General features: G+C 45.4%; 2 protein-coding genes and 1 long non-coding RNA gene across 3 annotated transcripts in view; 1 reads left to right on the forward strand and 2 right to left on the reverse strand.

Moving 5' to 3' along the window:
* LOC138157558 (uncharacterized) overlaps positions 1-2,740 on the reverse strand; it is a 13,665-nt gene extending 10,925 nt beyond the window's left edge. Inside the window, exon 1 of the long non-coding RNA XR_011167409.1 lies at positions 2,414-2,740. This is a non-coding gene — a long non-coding RNA (uncharacterized lncRNA). The remainder of the gene's footprint in view (positions 1-2,413) is intronic.
* A 1,832-nt stretch (positions 2,741-4,572) lies between these two features.
* NDUFB7 (NADH:ubiquinone oxidoreductase subunit B7) lies at positions 4,573-9,322 on the forward strand. Its single transcript, XM_069082908.1, has 3 exons — positions 4,573-4,806; positions 7,622-7,790; positions 9,152-9,322. The coding sequence occupies exons 1-3, from the start codon at positions 4,695-4,697 to the stop codon at positions 9,243-9,245; spliced, it is 375 nt and encodes a 124-aa protein (XP_068939009.1). The 5' UTR covers positions 4,573-4,694; the 3' UTR covers positions 9,246-9,322.
* A 575-nt stretch (positions 9,323-9,897) lies between these two features.
* Positions 9,898-21,325, reverse strand: part of TECR (trans-2,3-enoyl-CoA reductase) — a 36,388-nt gene continuing 24,960 nt past the window's right edge. The window contains exons 2-13 of the mRNA XM_069082907.1: positions 17,468-17,518; positions 15,426-15,477; positions 14,518-14,562; positions 14,228-14,331; positions 14,017-14,132; positions 13,413-13,518; positions 11,773-11,845; positions 11,625-11,668; positions 11,449-11,506; positions 11,092-11,180; positions 10,631-10,676; positions 9,898-10,298 (exon numbers count right to left, since the gene is read on the reverse strand). Of these exons, the coding sequence (XP_068939008.1) occupies positions 10,171-10,298; positions 10,631-10,676; positions 11,092-11,180; positions 11,449-11,506; positions 11,625-11,668; positions 11,773-11,845; positions 13,413-13,518; positions 14,017-14,132; positions 14,228-14,331; positions 14,518-14,562; positions 15,426-15,477; positions 17,468-17,518 (912 nt within the window). The 3' untranslated portion in view covers positions 9,898-10,170. The remainder of the gene's footprint in view (positions 10,299-10,630; positions 10,677-11,091; positions 11,181-11,448; positions 11,507-11,624; positions 11,669-11,772; positions 11,846-13,412; positions 13,519-14,016; positions 14,133-14,227; positions 14,332-14,517; positions 14,563-15,425; positions 15,478-17,467; positions 17,519-21,325) is intronic.

Consider the following 21,325-nt stretch of genomic DNA (forward strand, 5'->3'; position numbering starts at 1 on the left):
GGAAGGAAGGAAGGAAGGAAGGAAGGAAGGAAGGAAGGAAGGAAGGAGGGAGGGAGGGAGGGAGGAAGAAAATTCCCAGGGTAGACAAGAGGAATTAAGATGAAGGACACAAGTAGAGGGGTTGGTGTTGGCAAAAAGAGAAAGGGTAATGATGGTGAGGTTATTTGAAACATAAAACAGGAGAGAAGAGTTTGGGACAAATGTCCTTAATTAATTGTAGTTGGATTTCTCAAGGAGTTTTGCTGAGAAAAGGAGAGACCTCAAATAACAGCTTGAAAGGATAATGAAGCCTTCTTAAGAATGGGAAAGATTTTAGTGCATTTATAGGTAGCAAGGAGCAAATAGAAAGAGAGTAAAGATTAAGGGGGCTGATAATGGAGGTAATATGCTGTGGAAGACAAGAAAGGATGATATTAAGGGTACATGTAGAAGAGTTAGACTTGAAGAGGGGAAGGACTGCCACTTCATCAGAGACTCAAGTAAAGAAGGAAATAGTGGGGCATTAAATCAACATGGTATGATGTGAGAAGGAAAAAAATAATAATGATAACTAATAATAGTCAATATTTACCTAGCATTTTCTATGTGCCAGGCATGGTGCTAAGCACTTTAAAAATATTATCTCCTTTGGTCCTCACAACAACCCTGGGAGCTAAGTGCTAATATTACCCCCATTTTCCAGATAAGAAAACTGAAGCAAACAGAGCTTAAGAGATTTGCCCAGGGTCATATAGCTAGTAAGTATCTGAGACCAAATTTGAACAAGATCCAAGCCCTGAGTTCTATCCACTGCCCTAGCTTGTGACAAAGGGTCTTAATACTTTTTAAAGTATGATTTGATATATAAAAAATTATGGAAGTCTGGAATAAAGATGAAGATTTGATGAAATATGAATCTTGCCTGAGCTGGGGGATGGAGGGGAAATGTTCCTCTGGGGAGGTTTAAGGAGAGAAGAGATAGTTTGGAATAATAACTGTGGGTAAGCAGGCTAGAGAATCAATTAGAGAGGAATCTGCTTGCTGTTGTGAAGGCCCAGGGGGGCTGATAACAAATTTTTTGTGGATTCAGCCGGCAAGGGTTGCTATGACTTCTGTTGTGAGGAGGAATAGATGAAACAAATGATGAACATAGTTCAGAGCTAGAGTTTGACAAAGCATGAATGAATGATAAAGCAAAGGATTCAAGAGTGGAAACTAGAATAGAATTGTAGTGATTCATTAAGGGGTCAAGATTGGGGCAGCTAAATAGTATAGTGGGTAAAGTTCCAGGCCTGGAGTCAGACAGACTCATCTTTCTGAGTTCAAATCTGGCCTCAGACACTTACTAGCTGTGTGACCCTGGTCAAGTTACTTCACCCTATTTGCCTCGGTTTCCTCATTTGTAAAATGAGATGGAGAAGGAAATGGAAAACCACTCCAGTATCTCTGTCAAAAAAAACCAAATGTGGTCAGAAAGAGTCGACACAACTGAATATGACTGAACAACAACAAGAAGATAGGAAAGGAAAGAAATTCTGGCCTGGGGAGATGAGAGTGGTAGAGGGATTTTTTGCTTTTTTTTTTTTTTTTTGCTTTTTGAGGGCAACTGGGGTTAAGTAACTTGCCCAAGGTTATGAGGCTAGTTTTTTTGTGTGGGTGTTAAGTGTCTGAGGCCAGAACTGAACTCAGGTCCTCCTGACTACAGGGCCGGAGCTTTACTCACTTTGCCACCTAGCCGCCCCACAGAGATTTTATTAACGGTGATTGTTAAACACCATAGAACCAAGCAGATAGTCCACAATAGAGGGACAATAGAGACCTCCTTCCAAGCTAACATGGAGTCACTTTTTGTCCATTTAATCAGTTCTGAATATATGTAACTGTAGTAATATCTAATCCATATCCTTTCTGTTCTGTTCTTTTCTTTCTTTTTTCTCTCTCCTCTCTTCCTTCCTTCCTTTCTTTCTTCCTTTCTTTCTTTGTTTCTTTGTTGCTTTCTTCCTTTCTTTCTTCCTTCCTTCTTTTCTTTGTTTCTTCCTTCCTTTTTCCTTCCTTTTTTTCTTTGTTTCTTTCTTCCTTCCTTCCTTCCTTTAAGACTAGATTTCCATATTTTGTCCAAGCCAGAAAAGCATAGCAGCAGCCACTGATGGACCTTATTCAACTACTTAGCAGCACAGGAGCTTTGGCTTACTCCATGGTTTACCCTGTCTAGTGTTCCCATTGCTCCCAAGGGGCTCATCACATTGGTGCTAGACTTAAGGTAGATATCTTATTGGCTTTTAGCCCTGCTGCAGCTAGGAACTCAAGCAAGCCATCTCAGCATCTCGGATGGCAGGGTTAACATTCCCTCTCAAATTTTCCCACCAAGACAGCATGGCTTTGTCAAATGCTTTGTTAAAACATAGGGAAGGGCAAACCAAATCTAAACACCTACCAATCAAGTTGTTGTTGCATGTCCTTCACTTTTGAAGAGGAGCAGTGACATCATGGGGTTATATCTTGACCTTCAAATGAATTGGATCGAAGTGGGGTAGAACTGAACAGCCTCACTCTCTCTTCCTGAGTCATCCAAGTCCACTAACAAGGCAGGAGTCAAAAGTGCTGGCCATGGTCCATGATGCAGTGCATGGCCATTGATGCCTGACCAAGCTCTAAGCATTCCACAGCACCTACTTCAGATGAATTCATGACTGTTGGAACAAATTGTTCAAAAAATAAAAAAATAAAAATAAATTGTTCTCCACCCATTCTGCCAGATGAAGTCTTCCCATGCTTGAAGCCTGCCACTAACCCTCAGTCTGGCTTAGCCCATCTGCCTAAAGAGTTTACCAGGATGTGGCCACTACCAAGCTACAGCTTTTTGGAGCCACAGGTGACAGTTGGGTGACAGGTGGACACCAGTGGTGGAGGAGCAGCCATGAACACAGCCCAGCAGGCTCTCACCCCAGAGATCCTCTGAACACCCATACACCTCAGTCTAGCAATGCTACCAAAAAAGGAAATGAGGTTAGTTTGGCCATGACCTGTTCTAGCTGAGCTGTGTTGGCTTTTTGTGAAGGTCGATATGTAAAGACCTCATGATTTATCTCACTAACTAACCCTTTACTTACACCTCCTACAGAGGTTGCCAAGAATCAGAGACAAGATTCATAGCATAAAGTTCAGTATCTTTTCTCCTCCCTTTTTCAAAAACATTTACCCATTTCTAATTTTAAAATATCATCTAGTCCAGCTTTGTAAATTTGGAGCCAGGATCCAAATTTCAATCTGAGTACAGCAACCCAAATCCAGGGCTGTTTCTGCCATCCTGTGTCTTTCCAGTTGTTTGAGGTTTCTTTTTTTCCCCTATCATCTATGCAAAATTTGTTTGCATAATTTCCTAGGCGTTTATTATTTATTTTGTAAATACCTACTTTCATACATAGCTTCCCTCCCCAAACCCCACTCTTCCGTGGAAAGTAGCTCTACATCTTGATAACTAGTATAATAGCCAGGAACTCAGCTCTAATTGTCTTACAAGGGATTGTTAAATTTTCAGTGCCTGCACTTACACCTTACATGCAATCTCTGATTTGTTTTGTCAATTGCTAGACTTAAGAAAGGAATAATAATTCAGACTAAACTTTTTTTCTTTTTTTTTTTTAAAGCAATCGGGGTTAAGTAACTTGCTCAAGGTTACACGGCCAGGTGTTTCTGGTTGGGTGCTAAGTGTCTGAGCCCTGGATTCGATTTCCAGGTCTTCTCAACGCTGGAGCGGGTGCTCTTACTCGCTGTGCTACCTGGCTGCCCCTCAGACTAAACTTAAAAGTATACTTGCATACGTTCCTCACCCTGCTCCTCCCCCCAACCCTCGATGGTCCGGGTGTCCAACATTTACTAGCGCATCCCTGCAAACATTGCTTGACCAGTGGGATGATCAGGAAATTAATTCATCACCAGACTGGAGGCCTGGAAAATGGAGGCTAATAAAAGTAACTGGCATTCATATTCTGCTTTAAGGTTCGTAAAGTGTTTTACATCTCATTTGAGTTTTAGAAAAGCCCTGATAATAACCATCATTTTGTCTCCCTTGATAAAATGTAAGCTCCACAAAGGTAAGGACCCTCAATTTTGTCTTTGTACCCTCAACAGATAGCACAGTGCCCAAAACATACATAGCAATGCCTTTAAAGGCTTGGTGATTTATTGATTACTTGTTTACACATTAGTACGTTCCCTGAGAGATGCAAGCCGATGAAAAACAGTGATTGTTTCAGTTTTGTCTATCCCTAGCAGCTTGCACAACACCGTGCACACAGTAGGTGCTTAATAAAAGTTTATTTAAAGTTGAAGTGCAAGGCTAGAGGTTCGGTATCTCCGCCGGTGTCTCTTTCTGCCCCTCCCCCACTCCGACAACTAAGAGGAAGAAGTTCTGCCCACCAGCCCCGCCCAGCCAGAAGCCTTATCCCTAGGACAACGCTTGTGATTGCGCCTGCGCTAACGTCTGTCCTAGGTCCCGCCTCTCTCCTGAGATTTTCGACTGCAGGCTTCCAGACTGTCCGCAAGAGGGCGCAAGCTGAAAGACCTCTGGTCCCCACGCCTCTATCGTCTGTAGAGGACCTGGGTAGTCTGTCCCGGAAGTGGTCGGCCTCCGGAGCCTAGAGCTTCCGGGCTGGGAGGGGGAGACTGAGGTGACCCCAGGAGCTGGGGCTGAGGCCTCACAGGCTGCCGCAGCAATGGGTTCGCACCTGACTCGACGCTACTTTTGGGACCCGGAGGCGGAGCCCGACCCATTGCACATGCCTACCTTTCCCCCGGATTATGGCTTCCAGGGACGCAAGGAGCGAGGTGAGGGCATCGGCTGGGGTTAGGGGAAACTCAGGGACTAGGGGAGGAAAAAAAAAGCCTCCGGTGGTCGAGTGCGCAGGCGCCCGCCCTCCGACAAAGGGCCTGGGATCCTGCCGGGGGGAGGGGGAGTGCTCCCCGGCTTTGTCACTTAAGTGACCTTGCGCAAGTTGCTCTACTTTATTGATCCTTTTCCTTCCTCTGTAAAACGAGGGGCTCCGAGGTCCCTGCCCCGAATCTGCAATCCGGTCTTGGACATCTTTGAGGGTTAGGAAGTACACTAACTTCCACTCATTGCTTCTAACACAAGAACAAGTCCAGCCCATCTCCCCTAGGATAGCTATTTATTGTGGGCCTACTATGTGCCAGGCAGTCTAGGGAAGCGGCCTGGAGTAAGCCTTTATAAAGCGCCTACTATGTGCCAAGCAGTTTAGGGAAGAGGCTGGAGTAAGCATTTAAATAGAGCCTGTGTCCCGGGCACTGTGCTCATGAAGCATTTTTGCCATATTCTCATTTGCCCCTCCCAACAGCCCTCGGAGGTGAGAGCTGTTATTTTACAGTTGAGGAAAGTGAAGCAGATAGAGGTTTAAGTGATATGCCCAGAATCACACATCTAGTAATTAAGATATTTGACAGCTCACGTGCCCCATATAAGCCTTCTCTTTTCCAGACTAAACTTCCCCTGATCCTTTGTCCAGTCCAAATGACTTTACCTGGCCTGGTCGCTCTCCGGCATCTCACTGTCTTTCCTTAAATTTGCCCAGAGTAGTTTTGATAATTCACACGGATAATAGTGCTTTATATAAATTAACTCATTTGATCCTCACACAAACCTTGTGGAAAAGTGAAAGGTCATTAGCTTTTCTTGTTCTCATTGGCTTGACCCAAAACACAGGAGCAGAGGTGGTATTCAAGTCCAGCAGAAGTGAACACAGTAACCCAGAAATGGGCTGACCAGGGCATAAATCAGTGTTATGGGAATGGCCCTGGCCACTTACTTTTCTTAATGCACCCTGTTTAAAAGACACAGTAACCCAGTCAAAGACAGCAGACTGGATCTATTACTCATTGCACTATGGTGGGTTTTTTTATTTGGGTTTGAGGGTTTTGGGGTTGTGTGGTTTTTTTTTGTTTTTGTTTTTTTTGCTTTCCATATCACTCCTGCTTTGTATTGCTTCAGCAATCTCCTAAAACCTACACATTTTTCCCATGTTATCTAGCCAGTTCTCTCCTGGCTTATACTTAAACAAAGTTGAGGAATCTTGGATTTAGGTATAAAGCTTTTGCATTTATCTTTATTAAATTCCACAGCCTATCCTCGTAGAGATCTTTTTAGACATTGTCATCTAACATGTTAACCATCCCTCCTAGTTTTGTATTATCCACATATTTGATAAGTATGCCTCTATCCAAGTTGATAGAAACCTTTAACAAGGACAGGTACCCTGGAACATTCCACTATGTACCACCCTCCAAATTTATATAGACCCCCTAAATACAGGTCCAAGGCAACCTGAGTATCTTGTGTCACCTAACATCTATCTCTTCCACAAGGATGGCATCAGAGGTGTTGTCTAAAGCTCAGCTCAAACCTGAGTAGACTGCATTGAAAGCTTTCCCTTGAGAAAAGGTGAATTTTCATTCTTTACTCCCTTTAAGGTGTTCCTGAATTTTTCCACCACCTTGTTTGCTAGTTTTACATTTTTTATACTTTTTAGGAAAGTATGACATTTGCTTTTCTCCTGCCCTCCAAAATCTTTTAAAGTTCACCAACAGCAGGTCAGAAATTTAGGTGACAGTTTCATGTATCCTGGGATGTAGTATGGCCAGGTCTGTTGTCATGAACTTGTTAAGGGCAGCTAGTCTGTAACTATTCTGCTTGTGTTTCAAATCCCTGTTAACCATTTTGCATCTGTTCTGGGTCTGAAGAACAACCAGACACAAAATAGGAATGGTAATTGTCATCAGTTCCAACCATCACAACTCACGAACCTTCTCGAATACTCCTCTCCACTAACATAACTTTTCCAAAGCCCTTTTTTGCTATCTTTACTAACCATTACCAGCCTCAACATATTCCGAGCCAGGGCCAGGGAACCTGCAGCCTTAAGGCCACATGTGGCCCTCTAGATCCTCAAGTGTGACCTTTTGCCTGAGTCCAAGTTTTACAAAACAAATCGTTTTATTAAAGGGCTTTGTTCTGTGAACTTTGAATTCAGTCCAAGGGTCAAATTTGAGATCCTAGAGGATCACGTGGCCTTGAGGCTGCAGGTTTCCCACCCGTCTGTGCTTTACTACTGCTGACACTGTTCTTGAGTATTATACCATTTTCCTTATTCATCCATCCCATGACCTTGGTTCTATTTTCTATCTGTGCCTTTTTTTTTCTTTTTAAAAAAGTCCACAGTGGCCTCTCTAGACAGCTCCTTTTTCCCCCCTCAGAACTGTTTATATTTTAATACTATGTCCTTCCTCAGATCTCCTTTAAAATCTGCTCTCCCAACATCTGGATAACATCTAGCTGTTTCTGGTTTTCTGCCCTCTGACTGATTCTGTGGTAAAGGAGTCACTTCCCATCATTTCTGCTTCCACAGCCAGTGTCTCCTTGTTGCTCAGAATCAAGCATAGAACAGTTCTCCTTATCACTTTCTTTGCAGGGGGGCAGATTCCAGTTTGCTATCCCAATTGAAGAAGATTGGGCAGCAGTGGGGGGGGGGGCCCACTGGAGAAAATGAGGGAAGAGGGCCGTGGATAAGGAAATGAGAGATTGGAGCAAAACAGCAAGCTCATGCCCTTGTCCTGACTCTTATGCATGTAGTGATGGTGGCCACACAGCAGGAAATGAATGATGCACAGCTGCTTCTGCAACAGCGGGATTACTGCGCACACCATCTCATCCGACTACTCAAGTGTAAGCGGGACAGTTTTCCAAACTTCCTGGCCTGTGGCCATGAGAAGCATGTCTGGGACCTCTGCGAGCACCAGGAGTAAGTTCATTGCCGTTGTACCCCAAGCCCACTCCTCATATCTCCCTTATGTCCCCTCTTATCTCCACTCCCCCACCCCCAGCACATGCTAGAAACAAAGGCCCAGCTCACACACCCACACCCCCATGTGTGAGGAGTAAAGCCTTATTACTTCTTTCCCACTAAGCACAGACAGCTCTTGTCTCTCCATCCCACTTCCTTTTCCCACACTCGTAAAAACCCAGATATTCTGCACTGAGCCCCAGGAGTAAGTCCTTGCCTACCCCATCTCCCATGGGGAAAAGAATATCCTAAATTGTGTTTAGGGAGAGTGGGGGATTGCTGGATCAATTTGACAAACAGGGAGTAGTGATGAAGCTGAAAAAGGAAATGGGGACCGATTGTGAAGGACCCCAACTGTCAGATTCCTAAGTCTGAATTTGATCCTTTGAACTAATGAGAGCCATTCCTGCACAGAGGAGTGATGTGATCACAGCTGTGATTTAGGAAGGACACTGGAGGTGGGGAGACCAGTTATAGTGGAAACTTTGTCAGTAACCCAGGTGAGAGGGATGAGGCCTGAGCTAGAAGGGTTAGTAGTGTAGATGGCAATTAGTGAACACAAATCTGAAATAACCAATATTTCAAGTCCCAGGATGGGACCGTTAACAGAAACCTGCTAATTGAGTTTTCCTTGGGAAGAAGATGAGGAACTCAACTTTGCCCATGCTAAGATTAAGCCCTGGCAGAATCTTAAAGCTGTCCAGGAGATCATTGGAAATGGCAGGTCCCAAACATGAGGAAGTTGAGGCTAGACATTGGGAAACCTTGGTAATGGTACAGTCCTGTCCATCATTATACATTCCTGGGAAATCCAGCTTATGAAGTGACAACACACAGAGCATGCCCAGGAATGAATAGGACGATACTGCCAAATCGAGGAAGCCTAGAACAGCTTTTGGGAGCCCCAGCTATGCCATGCTTAGGCGAAGTTAGACCCAGTAGGAATGAAAGGATGTCTTAGAAATGGGAGAAGTATGCTTTGGACTGGACCCCTTGGGCCTTATAACTCCTAGGGATTCTTCTCATACTTACCCATAAGAGCCTAGGGACAATGAGCCAGGCTTAAGGATAGGTACTAGGAAACTTATCCTCCTCCTCCCTTAATAGCCTTTTCTTGTTTCAACACCTGTCCAACTCTGAAGAGTTGATTGGTTCCCGAGTTACCCAAATACCCCAGAGTGGCTGTCCAATAAAGAAAAGCTACTGCTGCTGTTTGACAGCCCAAAAGAGGTGAGGGGTGTTAACAGGTCAGTAGGGGGCTTTGGCAATTCATAGGCCTCAATAATAACAAGACTGACCCACTCCCATCTTTCTCCTAGCTATGTGGGCCGCATGAAAGAGTTTGAGCGGGAACGGCGTTTGCTGGCACGACAGAAGCGGCGGGCGAAGAGTGAAGCTTCAGAGTCAAAATAGTCACAGTTTTACTGAGACCCCAGCTCTTGCCCCATTACCATGTACCAGCTGGATAAATAAACATTATTTTGACCTTCCAGGCCCACTCAAAGGCCTTTGTTTGCCATCACAAGCACCACCCATCTGTATACTGAGGGCCTCAGGTCTTCCCTGACCAGCCCCACCCCTAACTCTCCTCTCCCCAGTAGGCTCCTTCTGGTGCCTGAGAAGACCTTTTGGGAGAAGGCAAAGGATAGACACATAGGGTATGGATGGCCCCTGAAGCCTGAGCTCTCCTTAGTGACTGTCCCAAACTTTACAAGGTTTCTCTGCTTTCAGCCATACCATGACTAGAGGTAGCCTCCAGTCAGCGCTCATGTTTATACTTGGAATATTTATGTCTCCTCTTAACTTCAAGCTGAGTAGGCACCCTGATGTTTATTTTCCATGGCATATCAAGGAAAGACTTTCAGCATGCTTGGTGAGGCTTCTGTATATAACTGACGTGAAGATAAAGATTATACACATGCAAGATTAGGTGTATGTATTAAGCTATTAAAGTATAATTCACCAGGTTTGTTTGGGCTTATGTTTGCCTCAACACTAGGGCTCCTATGTAGGTTCCCATCCAGTCCTTTCCACAGTGTATGCCAACAAAGAATCACTCAAGAGCTCCTAGAATTATAATGTTTTATTCCTGTAGCCAGAAAACAAGACCTTCTAAGACCAGTATCCCTCCTGCAGAGCCCATGTTATGTTTGAGTCAGGAAAAGAGAGGGCCAAGCCCTCTGCCCAGACAACAGCTGAACTGACCCCAGGTCAGTATTGGGGGAAGAAGGGGAGGGGAGGGTAGAAGTCCTGGGCCCTATCCCAGGGCACAAAATCAGGGGCTGAGAAGCTGCCCAATGATGATCCCAAAGGGGAGAAGCCACTCCAAGAGGGCAGTTTAGAGAAGGAAAGGGATAATGGGAGAGCGTAGTGGGGGGTAATCCCGGAACTCCTTTAGGTAGCTGCGATGCTTCCCTTTGGCCCAGATAGTCATTTGGATGAAGCCCACGAGGGAGAAGAGAGCCACTGTGGAGAAGAGAAGGAGAGGTAAGAGGGTGAATTCCCTACCTCTGGTAGAACGGGAAGGCCCTTTTAGATATCTTGGGATTTAGAGTCAGAAAGGTTTTTGGTTCTTCCTGTCTGGTCCATTCCCTCCCATTTCACAGATGAGGAAACGGTAAAAGAAATGATAACCAATGACACAAAGTTCTCTCAAAACCCTGGTCTTCTGACTCCTAGATATAGAGCTTTCTACCTTGCTGGAGCAAGTGGAAAAACCAAATGCCAAGGTTATCTCTGTTCCCCAAACCCAGCCTGAGTTTATCCCAGGGGTACAGAAAGGCAGTTAGGAGTCTTACCTGGGAGGCACTGGGTCATGATGGCAAACCCAATCCAGGACCCCACCTATGGAAGAAAAAGATGAGGGTGCAGTTAAGGCCTGGTATCCCTACCCAACACAAACCCCTCCAGGTAGAGGCTGGCTGAAAACAGGACAGTAACCCTTATAGACCTGCCCACCCTCCAAAGTAACTGAAGCCTCTGATTCAGGTGATAAAATAACCTGAAGCTCTTGGTTTCTAGTGCAGGCCAGAAAATCTTGGCCTGATTAAGGCCACAGGAGAGAAGGGGAATGGATACTGTTTGTTCCTAGTTTAATGACCTAAATGCCTCCTTATTCCTGGAACCTATGGGATGCCCCATCTACAGTCCAGGGCCCAGGATTCTAAAGAGGTAACTGTTAATGTTGGCAAAAGAGGATCTTGAGTCCAACAAATCACAGAAGGAGCAAATGCAGAAACTGACGGGGAGAGGATCTTACTTCATATGTGTAATTGGGACATGACACCAGCAAGAACAGCCACGTGAAGGGATTCTTGGTTGGATAAGGTATCTTCCGAGTCTTGGAACCTGTAAGAGAGTGGGTGAATAATACCAGCATTATACACACTCGGCCTTAGAGATTTAGAACTTGAAGGACTCTTGGACCTCATCTAGTCCAGCCCCACTTATAGATGTGGGGAAGAGGTCCACAGAGGGAGGTTATGTGATTTGTCCAAAGTCACAAAGGTTGTAGCAGATGTCACTCACATTCTCTTAATTATGCTCACAGCCCCAGCAAACACAACCTGGTAAACTCAGCAAGCACCTTTTATGTGCAGACACAACCAGCACTCACCTGCTGGGCGCAGATTCCTCAGAGCGATGTGAATGGAGAAGTTACCTAGCTGGCAGAGCTGGGAGAGGCCATAATTAGACAAGGTCCTAGCCTCCAAATGGATCCCACACACCCCACTCCACTCCATCCCCACCCCCAACACACACACCACTCTCCACACCCAAGGGCCCCCTTACCACAAAAATGCCAAGTGCCAGTTTCACCTGCTGACTACCATATGCTTAAGAGGGGGAGAGAGAACAGAAAAAAAGGGTAAGTGTCAGTTAAAGGGACCAGCAGGTAGCCAAGGGTCCCTAGGAACAGCACTGAGACTGGGCCACTCACTTGGGGGAGTGTAGAGAGGATGGTTGATATAATAGGCCATCCAGGCAGCAAAGCCCCAGTAGTAGGTACAGTTCTGAAAACAGGAAGAGAAATGGGTGAAGACACTTGGAACTTTAATTCTATAAATAAGTCTCAATTCATATATAAAACAGGGATGATAATTCTTGTACTACCCTCCCTCATATCTGCTGTGAGAAAAATATAAGCTTTAGAGAAGTAAAGGGATTTGTCACACAACTAGTGTCAAAAGAAATGCCACTTGATCCCAGTGTCCAAACTTTCAGTGTCAGCTGGAGCTCAGGAGCCACTCAGCTATGTCCAAGAGTCCCTGTCCCCACTCCAATGTGCACAACAATGTGTTCATCCAGCCTGTGGGGAGGTGCCCCCAGGAGTCCCAGAGGCAGCCCCTCCTCCACCTATCAGCACACTCTCTCTGACACCAAAGCCTAAGAAGTCCCTTTGCAGCTTCCTCCATTACTCACTCCTTGTTTTCCCTATAAGCCTAACAGAACCAGTCTGATTCCTCTTCCATATCACAGTCCTTCAAATACATGAAGACACTTATCGTGTGCCTAAAACAGCCTCCATCCCTTAAACCCATTTTCATATTCAAGGCCCATCGCTATTTTGGTTACACAATATTTCAGATGACAGGTGACCAGTGGGTATATAAATGGGACTATCACCTCATTTTTGAAAGTTAGGCTTCTGTTAATGTAATCCAAGATTACAACAGCTTTTGGCTACCACACTAGCCCAGTAGGGCAACAAGGTGACACCGTGGATAGAGTGCCAGGCCTGTTGTCAGGAAGACTTATCTTCATGAGTTTGAATGTGTGACCCTGGGCAAGTCACTAAAACCTGTTTGCTTCAGTTTCCTCATCTGTCAAATGAGCTGGAGAAGGAAATGGCAAAACACTCCAGATGGGTTCTCACCCAAAAATGCCTCCCCTATCTTGTGCTTGTAAAATTAATTACACCATACTTCTTTCTCAAAAAATTAAAATAATGCTCACAATTATGCAGCGTTTCAAGATTTTAAGAACACTTTCCTCGTAATAGCCCTGTGAGGTGGATAGTTTCAAGTATTACTGACATGTTATGGATGCCAAGAGCTAAAGAGGCTGTGACTTCCTCAGGGTCCCACAACTAGTACATGTCAGAGCCAGGACTAAAACTATATCTCTCCTGACTCAATTACTTTATGTTGCATTAATGCAGCCCCTCTAACAAATCCCATACTGGCCTGGAGCCCAGAGAAGTCAGTAGAGCAGTGGGAAAAGAGGGAAGCAGGCAGGCTAATGACCTCATCATCTCCAACACCACGATCCAAGGGGTCAGCAAAACAATGCTGCCTCAAGTCTGGGAAGGGGTAAGGGCAGGCTCCTCCTAGAGAGAGTTCTGACAAGGTCTACAATGAAATCTCAGCCTTTAATGAATATGATCAGCAGCCCAGGCTGCCTCTGGGAGCTTCAAGGCAACATCTGGGTCACTAAATTGAGTAAGACCACAGCCAATTGAAAGGATATTCTCCAACATGAAAGGACCCTAACAAAGGCCACCTGAAAACATGAAGCCCTCTCATTCACAGTCTTGGTGCTCGCCCTCTTCCCTCTTCCCTCTACCTAGGAAGGGCTAACCTTGAAGATGTTACGCAGGGGCATCGTCCCATGAGAGAAACGGTGCACAAACAACGTCTCCAGTAAACGCTTGATGTAGTGGAATGAGTGACAAATACAGGCAAGACTAGAGGAAGAGAAAGAAAGAGAAACAGCTCAGAACTCTGGGTCCCACAACCCACTCCATTCCATCCCCCGGTCCTGCTAATCACAACAGGAAAGGAAATTACAGAACTGGAAGGGACCTCTGAATTCTTAAGAATCACAGGATCAATGCTGGACAGGATCTTAAGAGATTTCTAGTCCAATCCCCTCATTTTACATATAAAGGAACTAAAGCCCAAGAAGATAAAGGATATGGTACCAAAAGTGGCAGTAAGAGAGCTAGGATTGGAAGCCAAGTCTAACTCCAAACCCACTCCACAACATGGCCTCTCCAGTGACATCATCCAGGCCTGTTAATAAGCAGGAATCCCTTCATCCAACTACCCCAACAAGCCCTCATTCAGACCCTTTCCTGCAGCCCTCCAGTGAGGGGGTGAGAAACTAGGGACCAGGGGTATGTGGCAGGGCTGGAAACATGTGCCTGAGTTTGCTCACTCCTCTACCCAAAAGTCATACTCACTGAACCACAGTGTGCCGGCTAGATGTGAAGTCATACTTGTGACCATAGATGAATGGTACCCGGAAGTAAAATAGTAGGTAAATGAGGAGAGGGCCAGCATACTCTGTCAGGAATACCTGGGCAGTGAGGGACATAAATAAGTAAAGGGAGGGAAGAAAAGAGGGCCATATATTGGGGCAGGGCTTCCAGGGAGAAAGAGCATGGATCTCACCGTCACCCAGCTGATTTGGGCTCCCAGATCCCGGAAGTAAAGCGTGGCTGTGGTCCCCACAGGCAAGTTCTGCAGAATGTCCTCATCCTTCAAGGACTTGCCCTCTGTATGAAAAAAGGGGGAAAAGAAGGCAAGTAAAGAAGGGGAGAAAGGGACCCACAAGGATGAGAGCTCATGAGTAGCTCATGAGACCTCTGCCCCAAAGCTACTGTGATGAGTCAGGATGTTTGAGTACTCAGAGTCTGAGGGTACAGAAAGAAGATGGGTTCCCTATAAAAGTGTTTACTCACTAGGATCCAGCCGCAGGGACTGCCGGGCAGCATACCACTGGGGATCTAGGGAGAGAGAAGCAGAGAAGATAGAAGACCCTGTCCTGGTAATCTATCACCTCAGGGAACATGGCTTTAAGGTGGCCCACCAAACCTTATCATAATACCACACATCCCACCCCAGTCAACTGGCCAAGCTCTCTCCCCTCTGTTGCTTCAACTCCAGAGATACCATCATATCAGGGAAACATTCCCTAACGGGGAAAAAAGAAAATTAGTCCTTTTTTTGTACAACTCCCAATGCTTTCCTCATCAACAATTTACCCCTTTGCTTAAATGTGGAGTATTTCAAGTCAACCCACCAAACGTTCTGAGGATTCACACATTCATTTCTGTATTTACTTAATGAATGTCATTCTACCACACCACAAAGACTACCATGAAAGCAAGAAATGTCTTAAAAATAACACTGCAATATTACTAATGACACAGGAGGGAGCTCTTGCCAACCAACAGTGAAAATCATTTTCACAGCAAGGATAAAACTTTGGTTTGGTTTTTTCTTTCATTACTTTGCTTTTTCCACAACACCAGTGTACTCTGACTCCTGTTCTTGGTTCCCAGCTCCAGCCTGCACATCCCAAAATCAGGCAGTGTCTAGCCCAGCACTACCAACAAAGGAAGCTTAAGAAAGGCCAAGGAGAAGCAGTAAACCATAAAACTCTCACTCAGTGCCTCCCCTCATTTCTCCTCCTCTGGAGTTAGACACCAACAGAAGGGAAGGAGCTGTCTCTTGGGGGCCTTGGTTTCCTCTTCTGTAAAATGAGGAGTCTGAACTAGATGACCATGTAGACCCCATCCAGCTCTGACAGTTATTCTGTGAGATTCCTGAGAGGCCCAGTGCCCCCCTCTGGAGCCAAGATACATACGTGATTTTGTGAAGAGGTTCTTGATCTCAGCAATGGTGGCATTGGGTTCCACCTGGGAAGAAGTGCACCAGGGGAAGCGTTAGCTCTGGTATGAGGGCAGTTCCAGGAGCCAGGATCTTACACCTCTTCTTGGGTGTGTTGGAGGGTTGGGGAGGAGGGAAAGGGGGGAGATAAGGGGCTTCTCCATGCCGGAGGAAAGGATGGAAGCAGAGAGCCAGGGAAAGGGAATGTGTCTCCTGGTGGAAGGATGCCAGCTCAAGCTACCACCACCATTACCCCAGTCCAGCCCCAGGGACTTGCTGCCAGGAAGATATCCTATAGTAGAGTCTAAGAGTACCTTGCCCTCATCAAGGAAACAAAGGCTGAATGGGAGGAATCATAAGCCTCAAAACAAAAACTCAGGAAATGATGTTTATAAGATGGCAACAGATCTATTTAAGGGCAGCAAAGACCATGAACAGGTGGGAACCCCAGAGTATATGGCTCTAAGAGAAAATCTGGACAGGTCCTTCTATTCCCCATACCAGGGTCTGCCTCAGCCCCTCTAGCCTTGGAGTCATCTCCACTCAGCTTCTCCCAAAGGCCTAAGAGGAAGTAAGGAGAATCTCGTTCTTCCCGAAGCGGAAGTTTGGGGGAGAAGGGGAGGTCAGGGAAGATCCCCATCAGACCTTCCTTGCCTTGGGCAAGGTTATATTCACTCTCATATCCATTAACGTAAGAGAGAGAGAGAGAAAATCTGCCTTCCAAGGGCACAGACCCTCAAAGATACGAGGAACAGGCAGTAACTAGCCAAGCAAACACCTGCAGGTGGCAGACTTGCCCCAAACAGGAGTCTTAGATTGGCAAAGAAGCCCCAAACCCTTCAACCAACAGGGGAGAATCTGTTCAAGTCACAGCTGTCAGAAGGGATTTAAAGGTGTGAAAGCTCTGGGTGAAGGCTGATAGAGAGGGCTAAACACCTCAGGAGACATAGGACTAAGACTTCCTTAGGCTGACAGAAAAATAGAAAATGTGTTTTGAGATTCAGGAAGCTGGGCTGGGTTTTCCTTGAGAAGGTCCAGATCACTGTGTGAGTCTTTAACCTAGAGTGAAACCATTTCCTCTTCCTCCTGACAAGTAACAGGTATCAGCCAAATCAAATCCTCACTCAAGGCTTAAAGGACAAGATGTAACTGATTACCTATGTTTTCGTGCTCATCCTCCTCTTTCCCAGAGTTCAAAAGAGTTCCAGGGCAGTCCATGCATCATACCTAGGGGTTTAGACCTGTCCCATTTTCCAGTTGGGAAATGGGAGGCAGAGAATCTCTTAGCTGGTTCCCATTCACCCATCACTAGGAATGGCCAAGCCTACAAACATTCCCTGATGAGACTAATGGGTACTGAAGTCAACAAACACTAAGTATCCACAATGTACAAAGCCCAGAGTAGAAGAAGGCAGGAAAGTTAGTCTGGAGAGGCAAACATGACATTGGGGAAAGATGATGGGACTTTGGGTGAGAGGAGCAGGTTTCAAATTCTGGCTCTGCTACAAAATACTTGTGACTTTGGAAAAAAATCACTTAACTTGTCTAAGCCTCAAGTGTCCTCATCTGTAAAATGAAGGAATTAGACTAGATGATCTATGACACTCTCCAGATTTAAATTCCATGATCCTGTGGCTTTTCTGTACCCAATTTCCCCCACCCCCACCTCCTATAGCCATGCACACACCTCAGTGAAGGGCTGCTTTCTCTACACTTAGGGGTGTGGCATGACTTTCACAAATAAAAGTGAGAACTCAAACATTTATATTTCTACTTAAAATGCACCACCCATAAGATTCTCCTCCCCTCCGCACTCCTCACCCCTGCCCACCTACTGCCTTGGGAGATGGGCTTTTACTTTTCTAGAGTTAATATAGAGAATGGGCATGGAGGCTGTAAGAGAAACAAGAAAAGGTGCTGAGGAGTGTGCTTCAGTAGAAGCTGGGTCAGAGTACCCAGGGTTCCCAAGATACCCACCAAATGGGTCCCAGCAGTCACTCAAGAAAAAGAAATCTTTACCTTATCCAGGAAACAGAGCTTCTCCCGTGTCTTGGCATCCAGAATCTCCACCTCAAAGAAGAGAACAGCCTTTTTGTGTTTCTTAGTGGCTTTTGGTGGGACAGGTAGGGGAAAGCTGTTTATGTTGGGGGCCATCACCTGACTGGCCTCTCGGGCCACTATGTTCATATCCATGCTGTCAAGCCTCTCCACTCTCTGCCACTGGGGAGTGCTCTTAGGCAAGATCTAGTCCCAAAAGTATTGAGGAGGGGGTTGAGGCGTGGCTCCAGCTGCTAAACCCAGATACCAATCAGTTTTTCAAATCAGCCCCCCAGACCAATCTTTCCTGCTCGGAAATGCCTCCTGTATGACCCAGCCCCTAGAGTCCGATCAAATTCTGCCACAGTGCTGGGAAGAGAGCTGGTCCCTGATCCCAGCACTGCCAACTCTCCTCCCAGATGTAATCTGATCATGCTTAGACATGGACCATTACTGTTTTCAGCTAAATATAAAATGAAGCCCTGATAAGTTCCAGGGCCCTCTTTTTGAGGGAACCCCCAAAGGGACCCGTGGTGAGCCAGTTCTTATGTCTCCCCTGGTCACCAGAGCAAGCAGCCTTTGGAGTTGGGGAAGGGACAGGTGGGAAAAAGGTACGGTATTACCACACACCAAATGTGCCACAAGCCTATTCCTTTTTGGATTGCCAAGACAGATCCCATTATGTCCAGGCTGAGACGTCAGGTAGTTTAGAAAGCACTAACCTTGCCTTACCAATGGCAGCTACCACAGTACTGCTAAATGAGGGAATAAAGGGTCAGGTGCATAAACACAACACTTGTGGAGTAGGACCTACCACCTCTGATACTTCCTACTTACATATCCTAAACAAATTACTCAACTTGTCAGTTTCTTCATCCCTAAAATGAAGAGTTAGAAAAAAATATCTCAATCTATTATCTTATGATCTCTCGAGCACATCTGCAACATTCCTTGCTCTCGACCCCCAGGACTCTTTGCCAACCTCACACCCCAGTTTCTTCTCCTCATAGCAGCTTATGGGATCAGGACTCAATCAAGTTGCAGGGTCAGACAGGGGGTAGAAAGCTGGAGCATGAGCCAAGGCTCTCCCAGCTGCTGAGAAATTCCAGCTATTCTGAGAATCTTTGAGATGTCAACATCCATTTCCCTTTCAGCTCCAACAGACACTTTGGATTATTTTCCTTGTGCATTTATTTATGCTCCCAAGAAGGTGACAGATTCCTGCAACCACAGGTCTGAGACACTCTCTTCACATATAAGGAAGAACTAAGAAATGTCACATGCAGATCAACCCTAAGCATGAAGGTTCAACTCAAAAATCAATCTCCTTCCTTAAAGAACCCGAAGCAAGTCTAAAGTTAAAGGCAACATGAGTGCAGCTAAAAGTACCCTGGGCTTGTAGAAGAGACTCGAGTATGAATCCCACCTCTAACATTTACCAGTTGTCAGGCTGTGATCAAGTCACATAACTTCTTTGAGGCCCTTTTCTCATCTGAAAAATGGCAATTATATTAACTATTTGTACTACCTAACCTCACAAGATTGTTGTAGGCAAAGTTCACCCTTGTGTCAATCCTTAAGCACTATATAAATGTGAGCTTATAATTACTACAAAGACTACTTTCATTAGAAAATATCAACAGCTCACCAATGTCTATGGGAAAGGGTCCAACTCTTTATCCAGGCACTCAAGGTCACCTAGCATCTACCTGCCTCCTAACTGATGATTCAATGGCAGAGTCTAAAAAGAAACTCAGAGCTCAACTCAGATTTGAGTAGGTATCCCTTCCAGAATAATATCCTCAACTTCTGGTCATCTAGACTCTACTTGTCTGCTACTGCACTGTTCTCCTACACTCTCTCTCCACTCCAGTCACTTCAGTCTCTTCACTGCCTTCCCTCAAAAAACCTTACAATTTCCTATCTCTGTGCCTTTGTTCACACCAGTCCCTCAACATGCTCTACTAAGAACCTGCCACACAATGAATTGATAAACATTATTAAATGTCTGCTATGTGCAAGGCACTGTGTTTAGCTCTGGGGATACAAAAAGAGGCAAAAGACAGTCCCCTCAGGGGAGGCTAGGTGGCACAGTGAATAGAGCACCAGCCCTGGAGTTAGGAGGACCTGAGTTCAAATCTGGCCTCAGACACTTAACACTTACTAGCCATGTAACCTTGGGCAAGTTACTTAACCCCAATTGTCCTACCTTCCCTCCTCCAAAAAAAAAAAAAAAGGACAATCCCCTGCCCTCAAGGAGTTTACAAGCTGATGGGGAAGAGGACAATCAAACAAATATATATGGGGCAAGCTATATACAGGATAAATAGGAAATGATTAACAGGGGGAAGGCACTGGAATTTAAGAAGGGTAAAGGAAGGCTTCCTACAAGGGGCAAGATTTTTAGCTGGGACTTAAAGGAAGCCAGGGAGGTCAGAAGTCAGATTGGAAAAAGGAAAGCATTCCAGGAATGGGAAAAAGATAATACCTGGAGTTATTAGATGGAGTATCTTATTCATAGAACAGCCAGAAAGTATGCTGGACTGAAAAGTACATGTTGGAATGTAAGATTTAAGAAGACTGGAATGGTCGGAGGGGGCTAGGTTAAGAAGGGCTGTGAGTGCCAAACAGTATTCTGTAGTATTTGATCTTCAAGGCAACAGGAAGTCACCAGATTTTATTGAATGGGGGCGCCCCCCTCCCCCCCTGGGGCCCTTGGTGTAACATGGTTGGACCTATGCTTTAAGAAAATTTTTTAGGGGCAGCTAGGTGGCGCAGTGAATAGAGCACCGGCCCTGCAGTCAGGAGGAGTCCAAATCCGACCTCAGACACTTAACACAAAATTAGCCTTGTGACCTTGGGCAAGTCACTTAACCCCAATTGCCCTACCTTCCCCCCTCCAAAAAGCAAAAAAAAAAAAAGAAAATCTGTTTTAGTGGCTAAATGGAGGATGGACTAGAGTGGGGAGAAACTTGATACAAGTAGACCCATCAGCAGGTTCTTGCAATAATCCAGGCATAAGTGGATGAAGGCATGAAGGCTTCCACAAGAGTAGTGGCAGTGTCAGGAGAGAAAGGGGTGTCCTGAAGAGATGTTGCAAAGATGAAATCAGCAGGTGCTGGCAACAGATTAGATACTGGATATATAAATGTTTATTAATTGATTGTACAACAAGTTCTTAGTGAGTAGAACTGTAGCTAGAGCTTGAGGAACTCATAAAAGACAGACCACTGTGGACTGAGATGGGGTCTCCCTAGAAGAGGGAGTCTTGAAAGACTTCTAGGATTTTGAGAGAAGATGGAGGGGAGAGCCTAGCAGGTTGAGGGACTGGTGTGAACAAAGGCATGGAGATAGGGGTTTTTTTCGGGGGGAGAAAGGAAGCAGTGAAAAGACAGTGATAATGAGGGGTCCAGGATAACCACTTAGGTTGAGGGACTAGGAGGATGATGATGTTGCCTTCAACAGGAATAGAGAAAGGGGGAGGCCCTTAGAGGAAAAGGTAATGAGTTCAGTTTTCAACATGTTTAAGATGTTTACTAGACATCCAATTTGAGGCAGCTGGAAATGTGAGATTAGAGGTCAGCAGAAAGATTGGGGCAAAAAAGGTAGATCTGAGAATCATCAGCATAGAAATCTATGGGAGCTGATGAGATTACCCAGTGAAGTAGTATAGAGAAAGAAAAGAAGACAGCCCAAGATCCTGAGACATCCACAGTTAGAGGGCGTGAACTGGGAAGAGGATCCAGGAAAGGAGACAGAGGAGTGGTCAGATAGAGAGTGGTATCCCTAAAACCTAGAGAAGAGAGTACATAGGAGGAAAGAATGATTAAAGGCTGCAGA

This window comes from Petaurus breviceps, unplaced genomic scaffold (assembly GCF_028583685.1).
Source record: "Petaurus breviceps papuanus isolate PSGF00001 unplaced genomic scaffold, PetGlider_PUasm1.0 172, whole genome shotgun sequence".
In the NCBI taxonomy this organism is placed as follows: Eukaryota; Metazoa; Chordata; class Mammalia; order Diprotodontia; family Petauridae; genus Petaurus; species Petaurus breviceps.

What these genes read in the sequence shown, in the direction of transcription:
- NDUFB7 (XM_069082908.1), top strand. Translation starts at nt 4,695, where the DNA reads ATGGGTTCGCACCTGACTCGACGCTACTTTTGGGACCCGGAGGCGGAG. An exon ending in CCAGGGACGCAAGGAGCGAG is followed by an intron (nt 4,807 to 7,621) that starts GTGAGGGCATCG and finishes TTATGCATGTAG; the next exon opens with TGATGGTGGCCACACAGCAG. An exon ending in GACCTCTGCGAGCACCAGGA is followed by an intron (nt 7,791 to 9,151) that starts GTAAGTTCATTG and finishes TCTTTCTCCTAG; the next exon opens with CTATGTGGGCCGCATGAAAG.